This window comes from Notamacropus eugenii, chromosome Y (assembly GCF_028372415.1).
Source record: "Notamacropus eugenii isolate mMacEug1 chromosome Y, mMacEug1.pri_v2, whole genome shotgun sequence".
Lineage (NCBI taxonomy): Eukaryota > Metazoa > Chordata > Mammalia > Diprotodontia > Macropodidae > Notamacropus > Notamacropus eugenii.
The window spans coordinates 2,140,216-2,167,381 of record NC_092880.1 but is presented as its reverse complement, the minus strand read 5'-3'; the positions used below and the strand labels follow the sequence as shown (position 1 = coordinate 2,167,381).

At 35.6% G+C, this 27,166-nt stretch overlaps 1 protein-coding gene across 3 annotated transcripts in view; it reads right to left on the bottom strand.

Moving 5' to 3' along the window:
* Nucleotides 1–643: 643 nt before the first annotated feature.
* The window catches only part of LOC140516581 (E3 ubiquitin-protein ligase Mdm2-like), a 35,387-nt gene continuing 8,864 nt past the window's right edge, over nt 644–27,166 (bottom strand). For all 3 annotated transcript variants that reach the window (XM_072627520.1, XM_072627521.1, XM_072627522.1), the window contains 6 exons: nt 25,345–25,412; nt 25,131–25,224; nt 23,233–23,393; nt 6,691–6,834; nt 6,164–6,241; nt 644–1,807 (listed from right to left, as the gene is read on the bottom strand). In XM_072627520.1, coding sequence (XP_072483621.1) covers nt 1,241–1,807; nt 6,164–6,241; nt 6,691–6,834; nt 23,233–23,393; nt 25,131–25,224; nt 25,345–25,412 — 1,112 coding nt within the window. In that variant the 3' untranslated portion in view covers nt 644–1,240. The remainder of the gene's footprint in view (nt 1,808–6,163; nt 6,242–6,690; nt 6,835–23,232; nt 23,394–25,130; nt 25,225–25,344; nt 25,413–27,166) is intronic.

The following is a 27,166-nucleotide window of genomic DNA, read 5'->3' as shown; positions in this document are numbered from 1 at the left end:
AAATGAACTGATGCTAAGTGAAGGGAGCAGAACCAGGAGAATATGCTATGTACAGTTACAGTCATATTGTATTTTGACTAACTTTGATAGACTTGGCTAGTCTCAGCAATGCAAGGTTCTAAGACAACTCCAAAAGGCTCATGATGGTAAATGCTATCCACATCCAGAGATGGAATTAGAGTCTGAATGCATAGTATTTGTTCTCTGTTTTGTTTCTTCTTTCTTGTGGCTCATTCCATTCATTCTAATTCTTCTTTACCACATGACTAATGTGAAAATGTTTAATATGAATGTATATATAACTTATATCAGATTGCATGCCATCTTGGGGGAGAGGGGAAAATTTAAAACTCAAAAGCTTGTGGAACTGAATGTTGTAAACTACAAAGAAATTTTAAAAATTTATAAAAGAACTATGATGGGCTCTAAAAAACATAAAGCCACCCTTTCTTTTGTATTTGTCTGTGCAATATAAAAAGATCTCTAAATAACAAATGAAAACTATCAGGTTTTTCCTAGGAGATTTTTCCTAAGATTCTTGGAAGTAAGGACAGATAAAACTTCAAAGAATCAGAAACCTGAACTTATTTGCAACTCAAAAACAATCATTTTCATGAATCATCATCACATTTCACCAACAGTATTCAACTTAAATAATATTTATTAAATTGACTATTTACACAATTTTTTCAAAAAATTTCACACTCCCAAACTAGATAAGGAAATTACTTAACAAAAAGAAAGTCAATCTTCAAAATAACTAGTGATTCTTAACAGATGCAAACAGTAAAGGATCTATAGTTTCAATATAACCCAGTATGAGTGTTTATGACTTACTCTCAAATGATCTGACTTGGCACATAAGTTCTGGGAACCAACTAAAGCACAAAGAGGTTCAATGATTCATCCGGGGTCAAACGAGCTGTAAGTGTCCCATGCAGTATCTGACCCGCACTCTATCCACTATACCTGGCTGCCTCTATAAATAATACAAATGAAAACTAATAAAAATGCAAAAATGGAAAAAATAGTAATTAAAATGTTTTTTCCCAAAGGAAGAGAATAAAAAAATTCTTCCAAAAAGTAAATTGCATGAGATTTAACTAATATGGATTAGAAGTCATCCCAGAAAAAAACGTACAAAAATAAAATTTTAAATAAAGTTCACAAGTCGTGTGAACATTCTTTAAGAGTTTCATACACAAGGTTCATACATGGTTCCATTTTTAGTACATCACATTTAGAGAAAATAAGTTAACACAATCATCTGAATTGGCTGCCTACACACTGGACAAGGCTTATTTCTCTTTTTCAGCTTCTTAGCACATGTAAAACATGCCATAAGATGTCCTGTCCTTCCATGAACAATGCATCCATTTTTAGGTCGGCTCTGACAGATGACACAGGGCTCTACTGTACTAGGGGGAAGAATGGATTCCACACTTGCTTCTTTGTCTTGCACTTCTTCCCTCTCAAATTCTCCAGCATCTTCCTGACTACTACAGATGATACTTTTAGATGTCGATGGCTGAGAATAATCCTCACTTTCTTGGGAGTCTGACATCTGTACTATTTTTTCATCACTTTCCTCAACACATGAATCTTGAGAGTCATTCATTTTACCTTTCTTACAATCTGGAACATCAAAGCCCTCTTCCTCCCCTTGTGTGGGGCGTTCTAGTCTGCCTTTATCTGACACGTCACCTTTCCCCTCAGAAAGCCAATTCTCTCGCAAAGCCCAGCATCTATGGCAATGTGGTGGAAGTGGAGGGTTCATTTTATCACAGGAAGTACACTTCCAATAGTCCTGCAATGAAAAAAGAAGTAGAACTAGTTTCAATAGATCTTAAATAACCAGAAATAACAATGCTAGTCATGCCAATTTATTCAGCTTGTTTGTTAAAAATCAGGTTTTGCAATAAAAAGATTTGGTAGCTTATTTTGTAAAACATTTCAAATTCTACCCCATCTTTAACCCTTAGCAACTTCTCCTGAAACCTGAAATTGTGGGTAAGTGGTCTTTTCACCTTTTGGAGATTCTGACGTGAGGCATTCTATTTCTCTTAGTTGTAGACCTTTTTTTAATAGGAATCCATCCTTATCCGTATCTGTCAGGAACCATCTGCTACCATGTCTATTTTGATTGGGTAGTATTCAGAAGAATCTGTTTTAACTATTCCCCCCCCCTCCCCCTTTTTGTAAAATAGAGAGTAATGCAATTTATAGGAAACTAGCCAACTTACATTTGTAGCCAGTTCCCACCTTACAAATGATTTTTGTTATTTTACAAATCAGGTTTTTTTGAAAGTGAAAATGAATATCTTCATAGAAATATTGCTAGAAACAGAAGTTAGGTTCCCAGGTCAAACTCAGAAAAGTCTACTTTATAATACAGCCTAATTAATAATACTAGATATTGAGAACACTGAACAATGGAGAGGTGGAAAAGGCTGAGAGGATGGCTGGAATTATGAATGAAAATCATCTAATGGATCCCCCTCTAGTTCTCTTGCCCTGTGGAGAAGGTTAACCCTAGATGAAACCTGTCTTTGACATCTTCATTACCATTGTACTTTCTCTCATTTCTCCCTCTATGTATCCTAATGTGATTCCCCCTTAGCATTTCCTTATATTATCCTCAACTCTTATGTGCCCGCCAATGTTCTTCATGCCCCCAAATTACCTATAATCCTTTCACTCTAAACAAAATTCTTATTTCAAATATCAAGCTGTGTTAGGAAGAAAACCTAAATTAAAAGAAATTAATTCTGAGCCTCAGCAAACCTCCCAGGAGTGATAGCTCCATTTTTTTTCAAAAGGCTTGCAAATTCAAACGAATCCCTGGTAGTCATTTCAGGGACAAAGTGAAATGAAAATATTTAGTAAGCACACGTTTGGAAGAGAAAATATTTTGGAATGGGTACAGAGGTTACTAAACAGTCTGTTATCTTTAAGTTTGTCAACTGCTTAGCTCTAGAGAGCTAAACTAGAGAAAGAAGCCATAGTAATTCAGCAGTCTCTCTTCTTAACACTAAGCCTAACTTTTACTTGTTTCTTATGCCTCGAAGATCTATGATTTCACTCATGTGAGCATATTCTCACTGTATTGACATACATATGCTGCACCTTAGCACAGGGTTTCCGACTTATCACTTCTGGTGATAAACTTCTCTGATCTTGAGAGATCTTGGGTTGATCTTGAGAGAACAGACTAATAGTGCTTCACTTGGCCTAGACTTCTCACCTTGGTAGGAATTTACTAAATTTGCTAAAAAGTCTGAGTCTCACTGGAATAACTTGAAAATTCAGGATTACCTGAATTATATAACAAGACATTAAGCTAGGATTTTAGTGAAGGTCCCTCACTACCATCTTATGAGAAACAATACAGAAAACAAGTTTCAGTAAAAGGCTTTGTCTGCAGGTTTGGTGTTTGTTGAGATGGGGTCAAAGAGAGAAGCAAGAGAGAAACAAAAAGCAACCTTCCCTCCTGACTCTTTTGTTTCTGCTAATAATACCAAACTCTCAAAGGAGTGGAACCACCTCTGACTCCCCCCATTTCCTTCTACCCCCAAATTCAGTCATTATAGTCTCCTCATACTTCCTCTGAAACACAACATCCAAAAATTCTTCCCATTCTTATTGCCATTCAGGATCTTTATTATCTAGAGTAATGAAATGATTTAAACGAGCTTTCCACCAATCCATCCTGCACATTAGAGCCAGTGTTTTCCATGTCATTTCCCTATTCAAAAGCATCCAATGGTTTTCACTACCTACAACATAAAAGTCCAGACCCCTCAGCCCACCATTCCAAGGCCTCCAAAACAGACAATATTTAATAAGTGAAGTATTAACAGTGAACACAGCATTGTGCAAGATCCTGAGGAAGGTATGAAGTTGAGAGAAAACATAGCCCTCACAGAGCTATTCTAGTAGAGGCATAAGAAATACATACTACTAGAATGCAAAAAAGTATATAAAACACTTGTGTATTAAGGAAAGATTTCATAACCAAGTGCTATGTAAAATTTGAGGGGAGAAAGTCATTGAGGGGAAATTAGAAAAATCTTTATGAATGATGAGCATTCTAAACTGAATTGGAAAGGATAGGTAGAAAGTCAAAAGTGAGGAGGAAGGGAAGGGAAGAGAATAAGCATTTATACAGCACCTACAATACGCCAGGGGCTGTGCTAAGCACTTTACAAATATTATCTCACTTGATCTTCACAACAACTCTGCAAGGTAGGTGCTATTTGTTATCCCTATTTTAGAGTAGGGGAAGACTGAGGCAAGCAAAGATTAGGTGATTTACCCAGGGTCACAAACCTAATAAGTGTTTGAGAATGGATTTGAACTCAGTTCCTCCTGACTCTAGTAAACCCTCTATTCACTGAGTCACTTAGCTAGATAGACATGCTAGGTAGAGAAAATGGCTTGAACAAAGGCAATGAGGTACAAGACACATTCAAGAGATACCAAATAATCCAGTTTAGCTGGAGCATTGAGTCCATGAAGGGAAACAGTATGAGGTACAGGTAGAAAAGTAGGGTGATCAGTATTCAGCACTTTTTATGATGGTAAAGCAGAGTGTCCAGCAAATGGACAATGACTAAATTGCAGTACATGAATGTAATAGCATAGTGTTACACAATAAGAAATAGTAACTATGAGAATAACTTAGGAACAACTGCATAAAATGATACAAACAGATAAGTAGAACCATACATACAACTACAACAATGTAAATTAAAAGAAAAAAAAAACCTGAACCCTGAGTCACTAACAAACCAATAAGGCTCAGTCTGAAGAGAAGCTGGAGATAAGGGCAGAATGATGCAAACAATGTCAAATGCAGTTATAACTGATGGGTGAAAGCAAAATTCTTGAGCAGTCAGGTTTAAAGACCAGAGCAGAGGCATCAAACACAGAGTTCACTGATGCACCACAACGCTTCCAAGCATTCCCTGGAACCAGAATAAAATGTGCCTGGGAAATGTTACAAAATAAATAAATACAATAAAACAGAGGTAACATAAGTCAATAAGTAGCCCACAGGGATCTTGATGTAGAAATCGGTGGACCCTATATTTAGTCTGACACCAATGGACTTTAAAGCACATCATCTCACAAAACCAAGCATGCCCAGTGTCTACAATGCTATCTTATAATATTAAAATGGAAGTCATAAAAGAATGTTAGAAAATAGTTTTCACTAAGTTCTTTTAAAATCATAACGGTATATGTTACTGTTTCTGTTAGGATGAGATAAAACTATTGCTAGATCTACTATGTGACTATGTACTTCAAAATTTTTATATACAGTATGTTATATGAAACAGCTTACTCAACTTGACCTCAACTATATCAATATTATGAAGTCACTTTAATTTTCTCGTTTTTGTCTTCCAACATTACAATGAAATTTAAAGTTTTCTTTTCAAGTCACACAGTATTATGGTGTTCTTACAATTCTCAAATACCTTTGATCTCAATGATTTGGACATTCCCTCTAACAGAAATGCACGTCACAACTCATCCAGGCCTTGCACCACATCCTTCCCTAAGTTCACCATGGGGGGACAATCTTCCTTAGAAGTTGTTTGGCACAAGGATACTGAGTGCTGTGTCATCCCCCTGCCATCCTCTGTCCTCAAAATGTAGCACCCAGGCCACCTTTTTTAACCTTTTTTCTTATTCTACATACAAAGAGAGTATTTAAAGTCAGGTAAACACAGATATCCCTATGGTGTATACCTGATTTTATAATCTTTTCTCTTCTTTAGCATACGAAAATACACTTTACTACTAATCTATTCTTAGAAGGAAAGAATAACTAGCAATATTAACCAAATAAGAAGCTAAAACAATAGTTTTAACAAAATCTTTCTCAACATCAGTTAATTAATGAACAGGAAATCCTAAGTGTGCGGCATAAATGTGAGCATTTGACAAAAAAATATTAATCACATTCCAATAAACAAATATGTAGCAACAGATGACTGCCTTAAGTCATTAATGTATATTGTAATGTTAAAAATAAAGTAAATTCCACAAATTTTTTTACTTCTTACAAAGTGGATATACTTTTCTAACCCTACTCTAAATTCACATCTCACTGTCATTTGCTTTTGTATCGCAGGAAATCAGATTTTATACTTACAGCTAAGGATATTTCAGGATCTTCATCAAACGAGTCAGTGTCACTATCCTCTGCCTGATATAAGGTTACCTGGGATATCTAAAACAAGGCCCAACAACTCCATTAATACCAATCTATTACTTCATTTTATCTAAACAAGTTCCCTAGATTTACTAGAAGTGGAGTTTCGAAAATGAAGAGCTGACCCACAAGCAAACAGAAGCACAGCACTGGAGCTGAGCAGAGCCCAGACAGGCTCCGCAACTTGCCAAGGGCAAGTAACTTCACCTTTCTAAACTTCTATCTACAAAATGAGAATGATACTGCTTGTGTTAGCTACCTCTCAGAATTACAAGGTAAACAGACTTTGCTTTCATGCATGAAGGGTGATGAAGACAAAGATAAAGAAATTTCTGGAATTTTAAATGAACCAATACATTCAAAAATCGGGATTAACATTTCAATTTGCTGTACAGAATGCACTAAAAACAAGGAAAACACTTCACTTATTTCTTAAGCAGGTATGTTAAAAAAAAAAAAAAACCCACCTCATCATCTTCATCTGTGAGTTCTTGTCCTTCTTCATTGTGGCTATAATCTTCTGAATCAATAGACTCAACTTCAAACTCAACACTGAATTGGTCTGAAACTGAATCATCTGAATTTTCACTTAATACACCAGTATCAATATCCTAAACAAAAGAAAAGGAATTTTAACTCAAGCAAAAAAAAACGATCCACAATTTCCTAACTGCTCTCCCTTACTTGTCCAATCCCGCCCCCAACTTAAAATCCAATCAGCACATCAAACTAATTCTTCCAAAAAAACTTTGTCATTTCCTTACACAAAATTGGACAAAACCTAGACTCCTTATCCTGACATTCCAGGCCTTCAAAAACGCTAATATTTAAAGCTCTTCTTACACTTGATAACCTCAAAATGAACCATCCTCTCCAGGCAGACTGTCCCTACCTCCAAGCCTTTGCTTTAACCTTTCCTCCTATTTGAAATGTTTCCTTCTTCTCCTCCCCAAACACATCCCACTCCTCCACAGTCCTTGAGGGTCAGCTCAAGTTCCATATTCCTGGAAAACCTTCCCAATCACACATCTGAAAATTATTTGTCTCCTTTGAATTACTGAATTACAGATGTACTATCTAATTTTCCCAAAAGATTATGTATTTGAGGACAAAGACTGTCCTCTATACGTTCTTAAGGCCTCCCCCACAGAACTAGCACATGACTTGTGCACACTTGGGTCTTTAATCTGTTGACTTAGAAACATAAACTTTATACAGTTTAATAAACAGGATTACAGGTTGAATTTGGAGAGGTAAAAGAATGGTCCAATTCACGTAATTCTAGCACTTACCAGAGGGCTTGCCCAGAAAATACAAATAACTGGCTATGTAAAATAGTCTAAATTTGAGACTATTGATAAAAAATCCTGCTAAAGGTTCTCAATTTTGAGACAATTGCCTTTCCCAGCTATCTCTGAACATTTCAGAAATCAGGAGAAACTAATGTTCATCAGTATTATGTGCCTTATACAAGGTACAGCTTAAAGATGAGTTTTTGGACTCTGAGCCAAAGAGCTATTAAATTTGTTAACCAAGGCAGGTGTGACAAAGACCCTTACTGTGGAATGAGATCTAGTCACATAGCTGAGTGTAAAGAATTGGAAGTCAGAAAAACTGAGTTTGAATCTTAGGTCAGTCATTAACAACCGAGTGACTGTAGGCCAATCACTTAACTGCTTAGGTTTCAGTCTCCTCATCTGGATTATGAGGTCTACTAAAATATTTCTAAGGTCCCTTCTTGCTTCTCAATTCTATCAACTATGAAAAATGCAAGTAACATCTTCTTGAAGAAATCAGTGGAAACTATATGACACTCATTAACCACCACAGCTTCCACGGATTTTGAATCTTTGCACAGAAAATGCAAGGATCACACTTAAAGAAAATACTTTAATGAGATGATCAGCCAGTCCCTAGCGGATGCTGCCATATCCCAGAGAAGGCAGAGGTGGAATGGGTAATTGTTTTCAGCATACCACTTCTTTAATCAATCATCCAGAGGTGGCCGGAGAGACTCTAGAAGCTTGATTATAATTACATGGCCATATGCTATTAGAAGTCCACATTCTTCATTTGTAACACAGTCTGATTATGGTACCAGCAGCTATACAATTCAATAATATAGCACTGGCACTTATGAAAATAGTACCAAGTTTGTACAGCTCCAGTCCTAAGTGCAGCAGGTGAGGACAGCCAGTTCAGTAGCCAGCATGGCTGATGTCACATTTCCCTAGCTTGGGGGAGAATTCCAACCAATGAAGTTACCAACCCTCCCTCAAAGAAAGCCTTTCCTTCTTTTCTCTTCTCCCCTCCCCTGCCCTTTTGAATCACTATGATTTGTCTGTTATACAGATGAGTTAGAATTCACTTCTAATTTTTCCCTGACAAAAACGATTCCAGCCAGGTTACAAATTTTGAGTGTGTAGCCATATAAAGAGAGTTTGAGGAAATAATCTTTTTAAACTTCTTGCATATTGAGAGAATTTTAGCCCTTAGTTAAGAGAATAAAATATTTTAGGCAATTTAATCCTAGCCCCTTTTCTACACTACAAATTTTGGAAGTAGAAATGAAGGTTTAAATGCATAACAAGGAAAGAATGCTGCTATGCTCTAATCTGATTATTTTACTGGAGGGTAAAGGTGAAGATGGGCAGCAAAACATTTGCTATTATTTCCTAAGTTCTTTAAGAAAAAGCAGGAATTAAGAAATGTTAAAGAAGTGCTTCTCAGGAGACTGGCCTGCATATTGGACTTACAGCTGATCGCATGTGAAAGGAAAAAAGGAGTAACCAAACTCAAGGTAGGATGAGTTTGCTGATTCTCCCCAGCTAACATCCACCTTAATAGATCAGCCTAATTAGATACCTACCTTACCAAGGAATGGAAGAAAAACATTTAAATAATACATAAATGTGTTAAGCTAGAAACTGGATTACTGTACTTCAATTATTGCCAGAATCGTAAGGTGATTCTTAGATGTCAATTTAAAACCATATATTATTTTCTACGCTATCTGAAATGCTGTATCTCAGCTACAAGGTGGGTGCTACATATGTCAATCATACTAAAAGGAATCAACAGTTTCCAAATGTCTCATATATACAAAAATATTGACAACAGTGCTTTTAGTTAGTAACAAAGAACCAGAAGGAAAGAACATCCTTATATCTTTTTATTCAGAGATTTTAAAAAGATAACAATGGTTCACTGAAGAACTCTGTGTATACCTTTTTAATCTCTGCAGTTTTATAACTGAGCTGAGTATTATTTCTCAAATATTCTTTTGCAACTCAGCTTTTAGAATTTATAAAGCATTTTAAAAGGGAAAGATTCAAAACGACATGCATTCAATTCACTATCTATTTGCAAGCTGGTAGGCATTTCCTATTCCTAATGAAGTATGCTGCCTATGTGACTTTCTTTGGCATAGGACATAAAGGGCAGACTCTCAATCTGGCAAGAAAAAAATTGTGCTTTATGTCTAATGCCCAACAAATTGACATCAGTGGGAGAAACTGAAAACATCCACTTTGACATTCTAACTATGAAATATGAATAGAATACATAAAAGAGGTCACAACTACATGGATGAGCAGCTTATCAATAAAAAAGCTGGCTGTGTTTGGTTTCATTGTATACTCAAATTATTTCAAAAGATTCTCAAAATCAACATAAGCAAATATACCACCATGAAGATAACTAGCTCATGTCGCAATATCTACTACAGAGAGTAGTAGAGAAATTCTACTGAAGAACTTGACAACGTTCTTCAAGATAAATCAATACAGACTTTGAAATTCAACAACTTCAATACACAAGTGAACACGGGTAGAAAGTGAAAACTACACTGGCAAATATGGCTTATGATCAAAAAACTTAAAAGCCAAAGTGAAAGTAGACTCCTAAAAATTCTCATACAAATCTTAAGTACAGTCGTTTAGAAGAGCCGGAAAGGCACTAAACAGGGCAAGAAACATTAAAAATTTAAATTTGCCATTTTTCAACAGACAGGAAACAAATCACATCAAATCAGCTGTCTGTGGAATCAGCTGACCAGATAGAGCAGAGGCTGAAGTAAGCATCCAAAAAGGATAAAGGTATAGACACTGCATACAATTACAGTAGCTCCTACAAATCCAGAACATATACAGTAGACTTAAGAAATTGGATATCACCATTTCTAGCCCAATCTCTCATCTCAATTCTGGTCTGTCCTTAATTATATTTTATTAGCATTTAGGTAAAAGGGATAAAATTGCCCTTATTTCATTTTAATCCGATTCCAACCTTAACACACAACAATCGCACTCAACAAACAGGCTCTCTTTAAGTTCTATTAGTTTTCTAAAAATTCCAGTTCCCTCTTCCTCCCCTTTGAGATCAGTATTAAGAGTGCTTACCCTTTCTCCTCTCTTCCTATTCTTTGTTGTTTGTTCTCCATTTTCTTCACCTTTGATGCTTATACTCAATTTCTCTTCTTCCCTCCTCCCTTCTCCCTCACCCCTAAAACGATCTCCCTAGAGTGATTACATTGAGTTAAACTGTAAAACTCACTTTGGTTTTCATACCTTGACGATGATCTGCCTTCTTGTTGCAAAGCTGCCTTAAGACTGGCTCTCTCCTCCACAAATCCTTGAAATCCCCGTAGACTCAAAATGACCACCTTTTTTGTCTTCAAAAAGATTCTATTAGAAACTTAGCACAAATGGAAAACTAAACTGGATTTGGGATGAAATTTTATAGCTTTAATTTTTTAGAACTAAACTATTTCAGATTCTGTCCTTTTTCTTGTTTTGCTAGAAATGTTATATAATTCAAACTGATGTTTTCTGGTATGAGATGCTTTTCTCAGTGACTTGCAAAATCATCTCTTTATCAGGGCAGTCGTGAAGTCTAACAATGATGTATCTAGGCAAGATTACCTTAGGATTAACTGTTCCATTAACTTATAATCTGTCCCTCATTTTCAATATATTCTCAGATTTCCCTATATAGTTTCCCAGAACGTCATCTTGTTTTCTTCAGCTTCCAGAAACTGAGAATTCTGATATTCTTTTGCCTTGTTCTGGCTTCCAGATACAATTTATCCAACTGTTCTAAATCTTTGTCCAGTTGTGAAATTTTTTGAGCATGTTTCCCTTTCTTGGTTTCTTCAATTTTGTCCTCCAGGGAAATAATTCTATTTTAAACATGTTACCTTTTTCTTCAGATACTTCTAAGCTGTTGTTTCAGAAATCTCAGGAAAGTTCTCATTCAGTTTCTTTTCATTTTATTTCAGCTCCTCCATGGCATTTTTCTTAAATTCATTTCTTCCTTAAATTCCTTTACTACATCCACTGTTCCAATATCCATTGTGTCCTAAAAAGATTAATGCTTCTGTTTTGTATTTTATACATTCTATTTGTCTGGTGTTTATGTCTCTACTCTTATATTCATTTTGATTGTATCAGAACCTTTTCTCATGTTTATTAAGCCTTGAATTTTTTCCCCCAAAAGTTTTCTCTTGAAAAATGATAGTGTTTTTCACCCTTTCAGGCATTTATTGACACAATTTTTGGCTCATTTGGGATACTCAGAAGGTTCTCCATGGATCTTTTACTCCTCCATCTTCACAGAAGTTCATTAATCACATTTCTTAAAATTTCAACTCCTGTACAACAGTCATCACAACAAAAGAGTGGGGAAAAAAAGCCCATAAAGTATTTCAACCAGCAAATACTACCTCATTGGCAGGTATATACTACCTCAAATGGCAGCCAAGGGCAATACAAGTTGAATACAAACTCAACTGTAAAACTACAGAAAAATCTTGGAAAACTACAAGCACTATTACCTCAAAACAATGAAAACTTGTTAAGAAAACAATCCAACAAAGATGTTGTGAGATCCAGATTAAGCCAGTTCATCCTGAATGAATTTGCAGATAAAACCAGATGGAATCAAACACAAGTAAAATAGCAGAATTGTGAGGATTTTTTATGGTAGTATATCATTCCCATGAAAAAGATATGAAATCATCATATTCAATTCAGGCTTTGTGAAGAAGTGACAATTGTACTTAAACCACAAGTTGGGAGCCATTAGAAATGGCCAATTAGACACAGAAAAAATCCATGCTTCAGGAAACAATTCCTGAAGCACTCAAGGATCAATTAGCAGATAATCAAAAGAGGTGAAGATTCCTAAAAACTGAAAAAGTTACGGATTTTGCTCTTACCCTGCTCCCAAAAAACAAAAAGCAAAAATGGGTAGGGGAGAAAGGAAAGGAGGGAATTGAGAAAACAGCAGCAACTAGCACCCCATTTATTCAAATGGTCACAACAGTCCATGCTCACATCAACAGTAACCTCAACAAAAACCATTTAAGCGTTATTTTCTCAGACAATTTTCTACAAAAGACCACAACTTTACAGTCAACTCTATTGACTCAAAGATACAGAGAACACAATACACCACTATTTATTTTTCACTGATTTTCTTCTTTGGAGAATGGGTCTCCTCAACCAGTCCAAGACGGAGAACATACAGCAGCCACTAAACAAGCCTGATCCAAAACCGACTGTTATGGAAGCTTCACTCTGCTCCGTCTACGACCTGCGCCACTTTGCTCCTCCTTAGGCAGCCTGGTGGTCTTCCACTCCCAAAGGCTGACCACATTGGTGCTGCACTTAGCACACACCATTAGCTTCAGCCACACTGCAGCTCAGCACTCCCGAAATCAAGGGGATCCATCAACCTACCCCAGTAGCAAGGATTATAGATGTGCATCATCATGCCTGGCTATTATTCAGTGATTTAAAAGAATATGACTCAAAAAACAAAACAAAACAATGGAGACTTGAAGTCTCCTCAGATGTGCATCTGGGAGGCACATATCAAAATCACGTAAGACTCACAGCAAACAAGACATCATGAAAAATATACATTACATCAAGTCTGAATGAAGGATTCCTTATCAATTACAAGTCTATCCAAATGCTTCTAATCAGATGACTGTACTTTTTGCATCATCCCCTGTAACACTACACAAAACTTCAAATAAACTCACAGCAATGTGAGGCTGGTCTAAAAATCCACAATTGGAAAAAAAATAGTGGATTAAAATATTGCCTAGATAACGCCCGATGGCCAATCAAATAAGTTTGCCAATGTTTGTAGGATAGGCGTACCAGATGGAGAATGAGCTTGGGCATGAATTGGGTAGGGATGAGACTGGGATGGGTTACATTTGGAAATCAACAGCATGTATTCATTAGTTCTAAATTACCTGATGATGCAAAAGCCTGTTTTAACACCAATCAATCACAGATACCAAATGGTTCTGAATCATAAAACAATGATCATGCATAAGAAGGGAAGTTATCAATGGGAAAATTCATTGTATTCAATAGTTCATAAAAACGAGATGTCTGTAAGATGCTTTGCAAAACTTAAAACACCATGTAAATGCTAGCTGCTATTATCATCATAATCACAAATTATCTAAAGAGCTGTTACCCAATAGTTAAGCAGTCAAGATCAAGTTTTCAAAAGAATTACAAACTGTGAACAAGCATACAAAAACATGTTCCAAATCACTATTAATAACAGAAATGCAAAGAAAACAATTCTGCAGTTTCATCTCATACTCAGCAAATCAACATAACAAAAGATGAAAATAGTCAATGCTGGAGGATCTATGAGGAAGACAGCACTGCTGATGGACCTGCAAACTGGTCCAACCATTCTGGAAAACAATGTGGAATAAAATGTAGGAGAAAAATTCTCCTAAATTGTTCATAATCTCTGATTCAGAGATCCCAATGCTTAAGAGTATAGTCCTGGGGGGTGGAGAGGGAGACAAACAGCTCTCACATACACAAAAACAATCATAGCAACACTTTTTGTGGTTTCAAAAACTGGACCCATTTAGCTGAGGAAACAGTTGAACAAACTGTGGTGCATGAACATATAATATATTATTGTAGCATAAAAAACAATAAATATGAGAAATTTAGAGAAAAAACACTAGATAATGAAGAAATGCAGAGTATGAAATAAGTAGAAACAGGAGAATAATAAATTGCTGTGGTCCAGTTGTGTCCTATTCTTCTTCCTGACTCCATTTGGGGTTTTCTTGGCAAAGATACTGAAGTGGTTTGCCATTTTCTTCTCTAGCTCATTTTACAGTTCAGGAAGAAACTGAGGCAAGTAGGGTTAAAATGACTTGCCCAGGGTCACACACCTAGTAAGTGTCTGGGGTCAGATTTGAACTCAGGAAGACGAATCTTCCTAACTCCAGGCCTGGCACCCTACCCACTGTGCCACCTAGCTGCCCAAAAAGCAAAATATATAAAAATGATAAACAACGTAAATTGAAACTACACAGGACCAAAACACAAACACCAAAGAGGTCAGAGCTGAGACTGTACTTCCATCTGAAACCTCAGATGGGACTATGAATTTCTCGCAAGCACAACTAGATTACCTGGAACGTCTGAAGAAGGATATAAAAGAAAAACTGGCCAATGATTTTAAAACTATAAAAAAAGAATTCACTGATGAGAACATCACCCTGAAAAAGAAAATTGAAGAAATGGAAAAGGAAGTTCAAAAATTAACTGGAGAGAATAATTCCCTAAAAGGAAGAGTTAATCAAACGGAAAAGGAAACTCAAAACCTAATAGGGAAAATTGATCAGATGGAAAAGGAAACCCAAAACCTAACTGGGAAAATTGGTCGAATGGAAAAAGAAGTACAAAAATTAAATGGAGAAAATAGCTCCTTAAAGGGAAAAATTGGCCAGATGGAAAAGGAGATGCGAAAGCTAACTGAAGAAAACAATACGATCAAGATTAGAATTGGGCAAGTAGAAACTAATGACTCAATGAGGCAACAAGAATCAGTCAAACAAAATCTAAAGAATGAAAAGATAGAAGAAAATCTAAAATATTTAATTGGAAAAACAACTGACCTGGAAAATAGATCCAGGAGAGAAAATCTAAGAATTATTGGCCTGCCAGAAACCCATGATGAAGAAAAGAGTCTGGACAATATCTTCCAGGAAATCATCAAGGAAAACTGCCCAGAAGTACTAGACTCAGAGGGCAAAATAGTCATCGAAAGAATCCACCGTTCCCCACCGGAAAGGGATCCCAAACTCAAAACCCCAAGAAATATAGTTGCCAAATTCCAGAGCTATCAAGTGAAGGAGAAAATACTTCAAGCAGCCAGAAAGAAACAATTTAAATATCAAGGTCACACAGTCAGGATCACACAGGACCTTGCAGCTTCTACATTAAAAGATCGAAAGAATTGGAACCCAATATTCCGTAAGGCAAAGGAGTTGGGACTCCAACCGAGGATCAACTACCCAGCAAAGTTCAGCATAACATTTCAGGCAAGGAGAAAGTCATTCAACGAAATAAGGGATTTCCAGAGCTTCCTGACCAAAACACCAGAACTCAATAGACAATTTGATCTTCAAATGCAGGTCTCCAGAGAATCATAAAAAGGTAAACAGAGGGGAAAAAACAAAAACAAAAACTTGCAACTCAATTAGGGCAATCTGTTTACCTCCCTGTAAGGGAAGATGATACCTGTTAATCTTGAGAACTGTGCAGCTATTATGATAAAAGGGATATATGTAGAGGGAACGGGCATAAAGTAAATGATGTCATGTCAAAAATATGATTTAAGTATGAGAAGGGAATGTAATAGGAGGTGTGGAAAGGGGGAAGCAGAAAATGGCAAATTATATCACAGGAAGAAGTACAAAACTATAGTAGAGGGAAGGAGGGGAGGGAGATGAGCATTGTTTGAGAGGTACTCTCATCTGATTTGTTCAAAGGATGGAACAATAACCTTAAGCAGATAATCCTAACTAGCTCTATAGGTAGTAGGAGGGGAAGGGGGAAGAAAGGGGAGGGTGGCTAAAAGGGAGGAAAGAAGCAATAAGAGTAAAGGGGAGTAAAAGGGAGGGGGGCTAAAAGAAGGAGGGGAAGGCTGCAGGAGGAGGGGGAGAAAAGTGAATACTATTGAGGAGGGGAAGGGAGACGGGAGAGTTAAAAGCACAAATGGTGGGAAAGAGGGTGGAGGGAAATACACAGATTGTAATCATAACTGTGAATGTGAATGGGATGAACTCTCCCATAAAACGGAGACGGATAGCAGAATGGATTAAAAGCCATAATCCAACAATATGCTGCTTACAAGAAACACATTTGAAATGGGGGGATACACATAGGATAAAGGTCAAAGGATGGAGCAGAATATATTGTGCTTCAGCTCATGTAAGAAAGGCAGGAGTAGCAATCCTAATCTCAGACAAAGCAAAAGCAGAAATAGATCTAATCAAAAGGGATAAGGATGGAAACTATATCCTACTAAAAGGCACCATAGACAATGAAGCAATATCATTACTAAACATGTATGCTCCAAGTGGTATAGCATCCAGATTCTTAGAGGAGAGGTTGGGGGAGTTGAAGGAAGAAATTGATAGCAAAACTATACTAGTGGGGGACCTCAACCTCCCCCTCTCTGAACTAGATAAATCCAACCTTAAAATAAACAAGAAAGAGGTTAAGGAGGTAAATAAAACTCTGGATAAGGTAGATATGATAGATCTTTGGAGAAAATTAAATGGGAATAGAAAGGAATATACCTTTTTCTCAGCGGTACATGGAACATTTACAAAAATTGACCATGTACTAGGACATAAAAATCTCACAATCCAGTGCAGAAAGGTAGAGATAATCAATGCATCCTTTTCAGATCATAATGCATTAAAAATTACATGTAATAAAAGGCCATGGAAAGAGAAACCAAAAATCAATTGGAAACTAAATAATCTAATTCTAAAGAAGGGTTGGGTTAAAGAAGAAATCATAGAAACAATCAACAACTTCATTCAAGAGAATGACAATAGTGAGACAACGTACCAAAACTTATGGGACACTGCAAAAGCAGTTATTAGGGGAAGTTTTATATCTCTGAATGCTTACATAAATAAAATAGAGAAAGAGGAGATCAATGACTTAGGCTTGCAGTTGAAAAAGCTAGAAAAAGAACAAATTGAAAATCCCCAAGTAAATACCAAATTAGAAATACTGAAAACCAAAGGAGAGATTAATAAAATTGAAATAAAGAAAACTATTGAATTAATAAATAAAACCAATAGTTGGTTTTATGAAAAAACTAATAAAATTGATAAACCTTTGGTTAATCTGATCAAAAAAAAGAAAGAAGAAAACCAAATTACTAACATTAAAAATGAAAGGGGTGAACTCACCTCCAATGAGGAGGAAATTAAAACAATAATTAGAAACTACTTTGCCCAACTTTATGCCCACAAATTCGACAATCTAAACGAGATGGATGAATATTTTAAAAAATACAAATTGCCCAGATTAACAGAAGAGGAAGTTGAATACTTAAACAACCCCACCTCAGAAAAAGAAATTGAACAAGCCATCAATGAACTCCCTAGGAAAAAATCTCCAGGGCCAGATGGATTCACAAGTGAATTCTATCAAACATTTAAAGAACAGTTAATTCCAATACTACATATACTATTCTTGAAAATTGGGGAAGAAGGAGTCCTCCCAAATTCTTTCTATGATACAAATATGGTTTTGATACCCAAACCAGGAAGAGACAAAACAGAGAAAGAAAATTATAGACCAATTTCCCTAATGAATATAGATGCAAAAATTTTAAATAAGATTTTAGCAAAACGAATACAGCATCTTATCATGAGATTAATACATTATGATCAGGTAGGATTCATACCAGGACTACAGGGCTGGTTCAATATTAGGAAAACTATTAGCATTATCGATCACATCAACAACAAAGCTAACAAAAACCACATGATTATCTCAATAGATGCAGAAAAAGCTTTTGACAAAATACAACATCCATTCCTACTAAAAACATTGGAGAACGTAGGAATAAAGGGAACTTTCCATAAAATAATAAGCAGTATCTATCTAAAACCTTCAGCAAGCATTATATGCAATGGGGATAAGCTAGATGCATTCCCAATAAGATCAGGGGTGAAACAAGGTTGTCCATTATCACCACTATTATTCAATATGGTACTAGAAATGTTAGCTGTAGCAATTAGACAAGATAAAGATATTCAAGGAATTAGAACAGCCAAAGAAGAAACTAAGTTATCACTCTTTGCAGATGATATGATGATATACCTAGAGAATCCCAGAGATTCAAGTAAAAAATTACTTGAATTAATAAACAACTTTGGCAAAGTTGCAGGGTACAAAATAAACCCACACAAATCCTCTGCATTCCTATATATTAGCAACAAAGTTCAACAGCAAGAGATAGAAAGAGAAATCCCATTTAAAGTTAGGGTAGACAGTATAAAATACTTAGGAGTCTACCTGCCAAAACAAACCCAGGGACTATATGAACACAATTACAAGACACTTTTTGCACAAATAAAGTCAGATTTAAGTAAGTGGAAAAACATTAGTTGCTCATGGGTAGGCCGTGCTAATATAATAAAAATGACAATTCTACCCAAATTAATATACTTATTTAGTGCCATACCAATTAAACTATCAGACAATTACTTTCTAGAGCTGGATAAAATAATATCAAAATTCATTTGGAAAAACAAAAGGTCCAGAATATCAAAGGGACTAATGAAAAGAAATGCTTGGGAAGGTGGCCTAGCGCTACCAGACCTTAAACTGTACTATAAAGCAGCAATTATCAAAACCACTTGGTATTGGCTAAGAAACAGAGAGGTAGACAAGTGGAATAGACTTGGCACTCAAGATGCAGTAGGCAAGGAATATAGCAACCTTCTGTTTGATAAACCCAAGGACCCCAGCTTCTGGGATAAGAACTCATTGTTTGACAAAAATTGCTGGGAAAACTGGATAACAGTGTGGCGGAAATTAGGCATAGACCCATACCTGACACCGTACACAAGAATAAAGTCCAAATGGGTACATGATTTAGGTATAAAGATTGATACCATGAATAAACTGGAGAAGCAAGGAATAGTGTATTTATCAGATCTATGGAGAAGGGAAGAATTCTTTACTAAAGGAGAGATAGAATGCATTATGAAATGCAAAATGGATAACTTTGAGTACATTAAACTGAGAAGTTTTTGCACAACCAAACCCAATGCAACCAAAATCCGGAGGGATGTAGTAAATTGGGAAAAAATTTTTACAGCTAAGCTAGGGGATAAAGGCCTCATTTCTAGAATATATAGAGAACTGACCCAAATGTATAATCATACAAGTCATTCCCCAATTGATAAATGGTCAAAGGATATGAACAGGCAATTTTCAGAGGAAGAAATTAAAGCTATCTATAATCATATGAAAAAATGCTCTAAATCACTATTGGTTAGAGAGATGCAAATCAAAACAACTCTGAGGTACCACATCACACCTATAAGATTGGCAAACATGACAGAACAAGAAAATGATAAATGCTGGAGAGGATGTGGGAGAGTTGGAACACTAATTCATTGTTGGTGGAGCTGCGAGCGCATCCAACCATTCTGGAGAGCAATTTGGAACTATGCCCAAAGGGCTACAAAAATGTGCATACCCTTTGACCCAGCAATATTGCTACTAGGACTATATCCCCAAGAGATCATAAAAATGGGAAAGGGTCCCACATGTACAAAAATATTTATAGCAGCACTCTATGTAGTTGCCAAAAACTGGAAGTCAAGGGGATGTCCATCAATTGGGGAATGGCTGAATAAATTATGGTATATGAATGTAATGGAGTACTATTGTGCCATAAGAAATGATGAACAAGAAGACTTCAGAGAGGCCTGGAAGGACTTATATGACCTGATGCTGAGTGAAAGGAGCAGAACCAGGAGAACTTTATGCACAGCAACAACCACAGTGTGTGAGAGTTTTTTCTGGTAGACTTAGATTTTTGTAATAACACAAGAACTTCTGAAAAAAAAAAAAAATCCCAATGGTGGACCTCAAGGCAAAATGCCTTCCACACTCAGAGAGAGAAATATGGAAGTCACTCACATAATGTAGCAGATCATGTTTGTGTATGTGTATCTGTTTGTGTATCATGTTCTGATTTGTTATATGGATTCTTTCATTTATCTTAGTCTGACTACATAGCATGACTATAGTGAAAATATACTCAATAGGAAAGTATATGTAGAATCTATACAGAATTGTATGCAGTCGTGGGGAGGGAGGGAGGTAGTGGGGGGTGGGTGGGGAGGGATAAAATCGCAATTGTATGGCAGTGATTGTTAAACATTAAAAAAATAAAAAAATTAAAAAAAAAAAAAATCCAGATGAATCCCAGGAGGCTTCTTGGAGAGCAATAAAAATAAGGAGAGTTGTTTGATAAACAAAAAAAAAAAACAAAAAACAAAAAAAAAAAATTGAAACTACACTAAAATAAAGACAAACACAAAAAATTTAATGATCAGTATGGGCTCCTCCCCTTCCCAAGGAGAAAATAAATATATTTCTCTTCTTTCTCTGAGAAGATAAGGAACTGTGGGTTTGGAATGATGTAGACTACTGTCAAAAAGTTGCTGACAGTAGTTTTCTTTACCCATTTTTCTTTGTTACAAGGCAGGGCTCATTGTATATATGCTGGGAGGGAAGAGGAGCTATAAACTGAAATGGTGGCAATGTAAAAACATAAAAAATCCATAAAAGTCATTATTCAAAACAATTCAGCTGTACTTCAAGTCAAGGTTTATTTGGTTTATCCCTTTACTAGTGAAAATGGATTCTTCCCTCAGTTGCCATCCCCCTTCTCCAAACAGCCCCCATGTCTCTTTCCCCCAATAAAGTTTTCACAATACCTAGGTTAAATCCCTATTTGCCCTAAAAATCAGCCCCCCCCTTCTCTCAGTTCTGACCCAGGAAGGCTGCCCTACTCCTCCTGTCTTTATTCTCTCCAACCCCTAAATCTAGGAGTAAAAAGGACCTTTGACAGGCTCAGCATACACCAATAATCTACAACCCTTTCCTTTTTCTCACAAGGCCTGCCCCTTGAAGTGAGGGTAGAATTTTGGGATCCAAGTCGGAATGGGTAAATTTTGAGCCCAGGTTCTAATAGCTCAATGAAGGGAGCCTGAGTTTGAACGGAGCAATGAGGGTTCCAAATTCCAACAGATTGATCAAGGCTCTGAGTTCCAATAGACCAGTTGAAGAACAGAAAAATAAGTCATAAAAACTTCCTACTATCAGTGAAAGGAAAAGTATCCAATGAGAGGTAGCATGGAACTTCTTAACCTTTTTGTATCATGCCCTCCAAACCCTGGCAGTCTACTGAAACCCATGGACCCCTTCTCAAAAGAATGTTTTTAAGTAATTAAGGAAAATGCTAAATTTCATTTGGAAATTAGTGAAAATAAATATGTAATTCTTCCCCCATCTAAGCTCATGGACAACCTGAAATTTATCCATGAATACCAGCTTAAGAATCAGTAGTAGACAGAGTTGGTCTCAGAACTCAGTGTCCCAAGCAATTCCATATGATTTTAAGTTATAGAACAGTTGCTAATCTGTATTAATAGAGGAAGCCTCCTCACCTGGGACTTTACATCAGTAAGATCACAGGGTAAGACTACAAAAAAGAAAAAAAAGACCCAAGTGTCCTGGCACAAGGAGATGATAATTACACTATACTATGACAGACATGTCAGACTATATTGGAAGTACTATATCTAGCTCTGGGTATGACATTTTTTGAAGAAATGGTGAAAAGTTAATATTCAACCAGGAGTAGAACTGTAACAGGAGGAGTACTCTAAATCACTGTATTTTTCATTAAAAGAAATAGGAATGTTTAGCCTAGAAAAGATAACATTTTATAGGGGATATGATAATCTTCAAACACATGAAGCATTGTTATGTGAATGCAAGATCATAATTGTTTTGCTTGACCCCCTAAGACAAATTGATAAAAAATTACAGAGAGGTCATTTCAGTACAAACTAAGGGAAAAAAAAAATCTCCTAAAATTGAGAATATTTAAAAGTGAAATGGGCCAACGTAAAAACTAATGGATTTTCTGTCAGAGGAAATCTTCACTTAGGCTAAATGATCAATGATTAGGCATACTGGAAACAGGATTCATGATTTGGAAAGGAGTTAGATTAGAGGATCTCTAAATTATTTTTTAACTCTCAGCCTATGGTCCTCTGATAAATAGTATAAAAGACAGTGTCAAGGATATTTATTATAGTTACGTAGTGAGATAGCCAGGAAAACAGTTAAAATAACACAGCTAATTTCAAAGATAAAAGACACTGGCCTTCAGCTAGATGGATAAATTGGATAAAGTGGAAACCAAAGCCATGATTTATATCTCCCACCATGCTCAACACACAGCAGGTACTTAATGAAATGTGATAGATTTCAATAAAAACCAAGACTGATACTGTCCTACCATACATAATGTCACATCCGTATTTCCTTCCTTCCAGTTAAATCTGCCCTTTTTTACTTCCAAACCTACCACATCACCTATGTGGTAGGTGTTGAAAATAATGGACAATGACATACTTGCTGGTGGCTGAAACGTATAGGCATTGCCTTAAATTATGATTAAGCTTTCCAAGAAAATAAGCAAATTCTAGTAACTGAAAAAACTAGGAAATATACCAGTTATGGTGCTCAGACTCATATGAAGAGCTACAAATATCTAGGTTAATGAAATTTGGGGGGTTCTGCCCTGGCTTTTTTAACTTTTACAATCACTAAAGTAGAATTGCTACAAGTTTCTAAAACCATATAAGCTTGATTCTCTTAAGTATCTTTCATCACATTTAATATTAATTTTATCATCAAATCTCTAACTCTCCATCCCCAAGACTACATCTAAGTGGATGTTATTACACAGTTGCTCCCCTTAAAGGGAAAATCTTATCACAAATTCAGAAGCCCATACTCCTGTCCTTTGAAAAAGAGTTTCTTTCAAACCCCCTTTACCTACATTTCTGCTGACAAGATAGCTAATCTATTTTAACAAGTAATGATTACCGGACTTGAAGGGATTTCTGTTGAGTCACTGCTACCGCTTCGTTCACAGCATATCTCACTTATGACACACAGGGCACAGCTTTCATCAAATGTAAGGGAAATACTATCTGACTTATGTCGTTTTCTGTGTCTTTCACCAGGCAACTCTTCGGAATTTTCTTCTTTTGGTGAAAAAAAGAAAAAACTGTTAATTTATACAATTATAATAATTCTAGAAAGTGTTCTGTGTACCTTTACATTGACAATTTTTTCACCAAAAAGTTAAAATTATAGGCATATGGACTAAAAGGTAACAGTAACATACAAACACGTCTGAAAAGAAACATCTACCAAAACACCTCCAAATGAGTCTTATAAAAGGTCATCAAACATATCATTTTTGCAGACTTGTATCTCCACAAGTAATGATTTATAAAATTCACTAAAGAGATTTTCTTCTTTCAACTCCTCTGTATGTTGATAAATATTGTATTCTAGAATATGAACTTTTATCACTGGCATCTCAAAAAATAAAAAAAAATTATCGCTAAGGTGGCTTTCATCATTTCAACTTCTTCAGAATCCTATTTCTTCAGCAGGATATATCAATATAAGTGAGAGCTACTTTTAAACAAAAGATTACCTCCATGATTTAAAACAGGCCAAGATAGTTGCCAATGACTGCAATGACTTGTGCGCACAAGACAAACCATTGAGATGTAAAAATGTTAAAGTTACTAACATTTATTTATACCTTAAAAAAGCAAAATTAAGCTTTATTAACATTTAATAAACAACTTAGTACCAATATCCTCACTCAGATGGGTCACATATCACGATATGTGAGGTGTTCTAAGGGAACAGTGAGAGATATACCACACAGAAGGGTTGAGATTAGTGCCCTCATTCACTGATTTGCTTTCCCCATTATTACAACAAATTGCAGTTTGTTTTCCTGGCTGAGTGGATTTACAGTATTATCTAGGTTTATCTACACTAACCTTTGCAAAATAGACAAGTGATTTAAAAAGATTTCTGCAAAGAAACTATGGATTGAGGATAACATTAATAATGCGCGAGCACAAATGAACATGAATATGGCAGGGATGTCATTTCTCTTACTCCTTCATCAGCCAAATTACAAAATAAAAATGACAGTACAATGAACTGTAATTAAATAAGACAGAAAATCAATCAAAATCCTTTGAAATTATTCGTAATCTTTGAAAGATGGATCTCAATCCATTATCATTCATGTTTTACCTTGAATTATCAAGATTTTCAAAGATAATAAAGCACATATTCAACTGCTCTCACTCTAAGTATTGCAATTTTATGTACCATTAATAAAAAAAGTTTAACTATTGTCCTTTACCTGTCATACTTTAACTTCTATTTTTGTGTTTTTATAACGTATGTAACATATCAGTGCAATAGTTTCATGTAAGCAATTTATATGACAGTGTACTACACTGAGGGTATATACTCAAATGTTTTTACAGAAGTACAATAACAGAAGTACAAAATCAATAAAGCATAAGTGTTGTATAAGCATATTTGTGATTCAACACATTTCTAATTTTCTCCTTTTACATTTTCTACTCAAAGATATCTTCATTTTTCATTTTCTCAAATGAAAAGTTACCTGCCACTGGGAAAAACTATACTTAAGATGTACTGCAGTAAAAATAAAACATTTTAATGAGAAAAAAATGAGAAAGAATGTAAAGAAAATAATTAGCCAGCCTTAAATAAATGAGCCCATATCATATATCAACAGAGAATGAAAAGAAAGAACACAGATCCATCCACTTAACAAAGGAAAAAAAATCCTTCAAGCAACCACCATCAATACAAAAGTTAATTTCAAGGGAGAAATGAAACAAAATTTTGAAACTAAGTGAAATATCACCATGTACCTGCTTCACTATGTGTTCTCCTTCTGGATGAGGTAGTTGGTCTAGTATTCAGATTTGGTGATGGTTTCTCTTCCTGCCATTCCTGAATAGACTCCTAAGTATTCAACACAGATGCAAAATAAATACTAAGCTTAAGAATACCAGTCAGCTAGAAGTCAAACAATTTCCAGGGCAAATGAATTACTGTAGTAGAAAATGAAAGGTTAAAGCTCACCTTTTGATCACTTCCGATTTCAAGCTGACAGCTGGCTTCATTTGTTGATGTATGTGGACTAGCAAATTCTTAGGAAAAAATATATAAATTAGGTGTTTAGAAAAGCCATTGAATTGGGAAATGCAAAACATGAACCTCTTACAAAGTTGAAATTCTTGTCAAATATGCTCCTAAGAGCTGGCACAAATATATTTCTTTAAAATAGCATTTTTTCCCCGAAAAATTTAGAAATGAAAAATTCGATTAAGATTTTGAGTTATATTTCAGAGGTTGTATGACCATGGAAAAGTTATTTAACCTCTCTAAACTTGTTTCTTCTACTAAATGGGGATAATAGTATGTAAAGTACCTACCTCACAATGTTGAAAGATTAAATGAGATAATATGAGACACATTTTAAGGGTCAGTCATTATTATTATTAACACAAACATGAAGTGAAACAGCCCACTATGTTCGCATAAATTTACATGTTTTTCTTTGAGAAAACAAGAATATTTAAGAACTCAGAAAATAATATCTGAAGACAACAATCTCTATAGCTCCCTACAAAGGCTTTAAAAATTATTAGAGAAATAAAAACAAGAGAAAAATCATTCCAAATACTAAGTTTTTTAATGCATTAACATATTAAATGTATTTTGGTTTGACAGATGAAAAGTTCTAAAATTTATATTACACAGTGTAATAATTATTTTTGAATTCCTGTATTAGGAGACAGTACCACAAATCTCTATTCTGAGTAACTTTCTTTCAGATAATTGAAACGTGAGGACAGATGGATGGCTACTTTATCTACATACAGGCAATACTGGACCTCTCAGCCATGACAGTAATCAGAGGATATGGGGAGAAAGCTCAGGCTGCAAAGAAGAAAAGTTTGGGAAGATGGAAAGCAGTAGAAGCTCTGGTAAAAGGAGATAGGGGCTGCTGGAGATCCAGGTTGCTTCACAGAAAGAACTTGGAGGTAACAGTCAGGTTCTGACTTACAATAAACCAAAGAGAAGATATAACTGTAAACATTTAGGAAATCACTGATTAAGACTCATATAAATTCAAAATGAATTTAGTAGCTCAAATTTTAATTTTAAAGTAAATTTTCTGATATTTTAGAAACAAGATTAGGCCCAAGCATATGTAACCATCAAGTTTGTTTTGAGTGACAATTTTACTGAAGTTTTTCAAAGCTATTTAAGTAAAAAGACTGTGTTATAAGGAAGGAATGAGGTTAACAGATAAAGTAGTATGGTACAGTGAGAAGAGGGCCAGGTTTCAAGTCAGAGGACTTTGGTACACATACTGATTGTGCTATTGTGACCTTAAGTAAGTTATTGCATTTCCTTGGGCCTGAGTTTCCTGTAAAATGAAAGGCATCTACCATGCCTTTGTGGTCCCTTCTGGTTCTAAGCATACAATCCCATGATCACAGCTTCAGTGAGCTTTTGGTGATAGCTTGTATCCTAGTAGAAGAAAGTAGTCTTCTTACTTCCTCTATTTCTAAGCCCTATGGAACTGCATAAACAATCTAGGTCTAGACCTAAAAACTAGTCTGCTTTTAAGAATCTGAAACTGAAAGGAACTCCCTATTTTTTTTTTAAACTTGAATTCTTTTTTATTAGATTTGCATGAAAGTAGGCAAATACAGTGTGACTAGCCTTTTAGATTGCACTCCCATCTTCAGCCAGCATTTCATTCCCATTTATTTAAGATATTGTACAGAAATCTGAAGGCAACTGTCAGATTTCATATTCTTAATCTTGTGTTCATACCCTGAACATAAATAGGAGAATTTGGAGTCAGAACTTAGAAAGGAATATGAGTTTA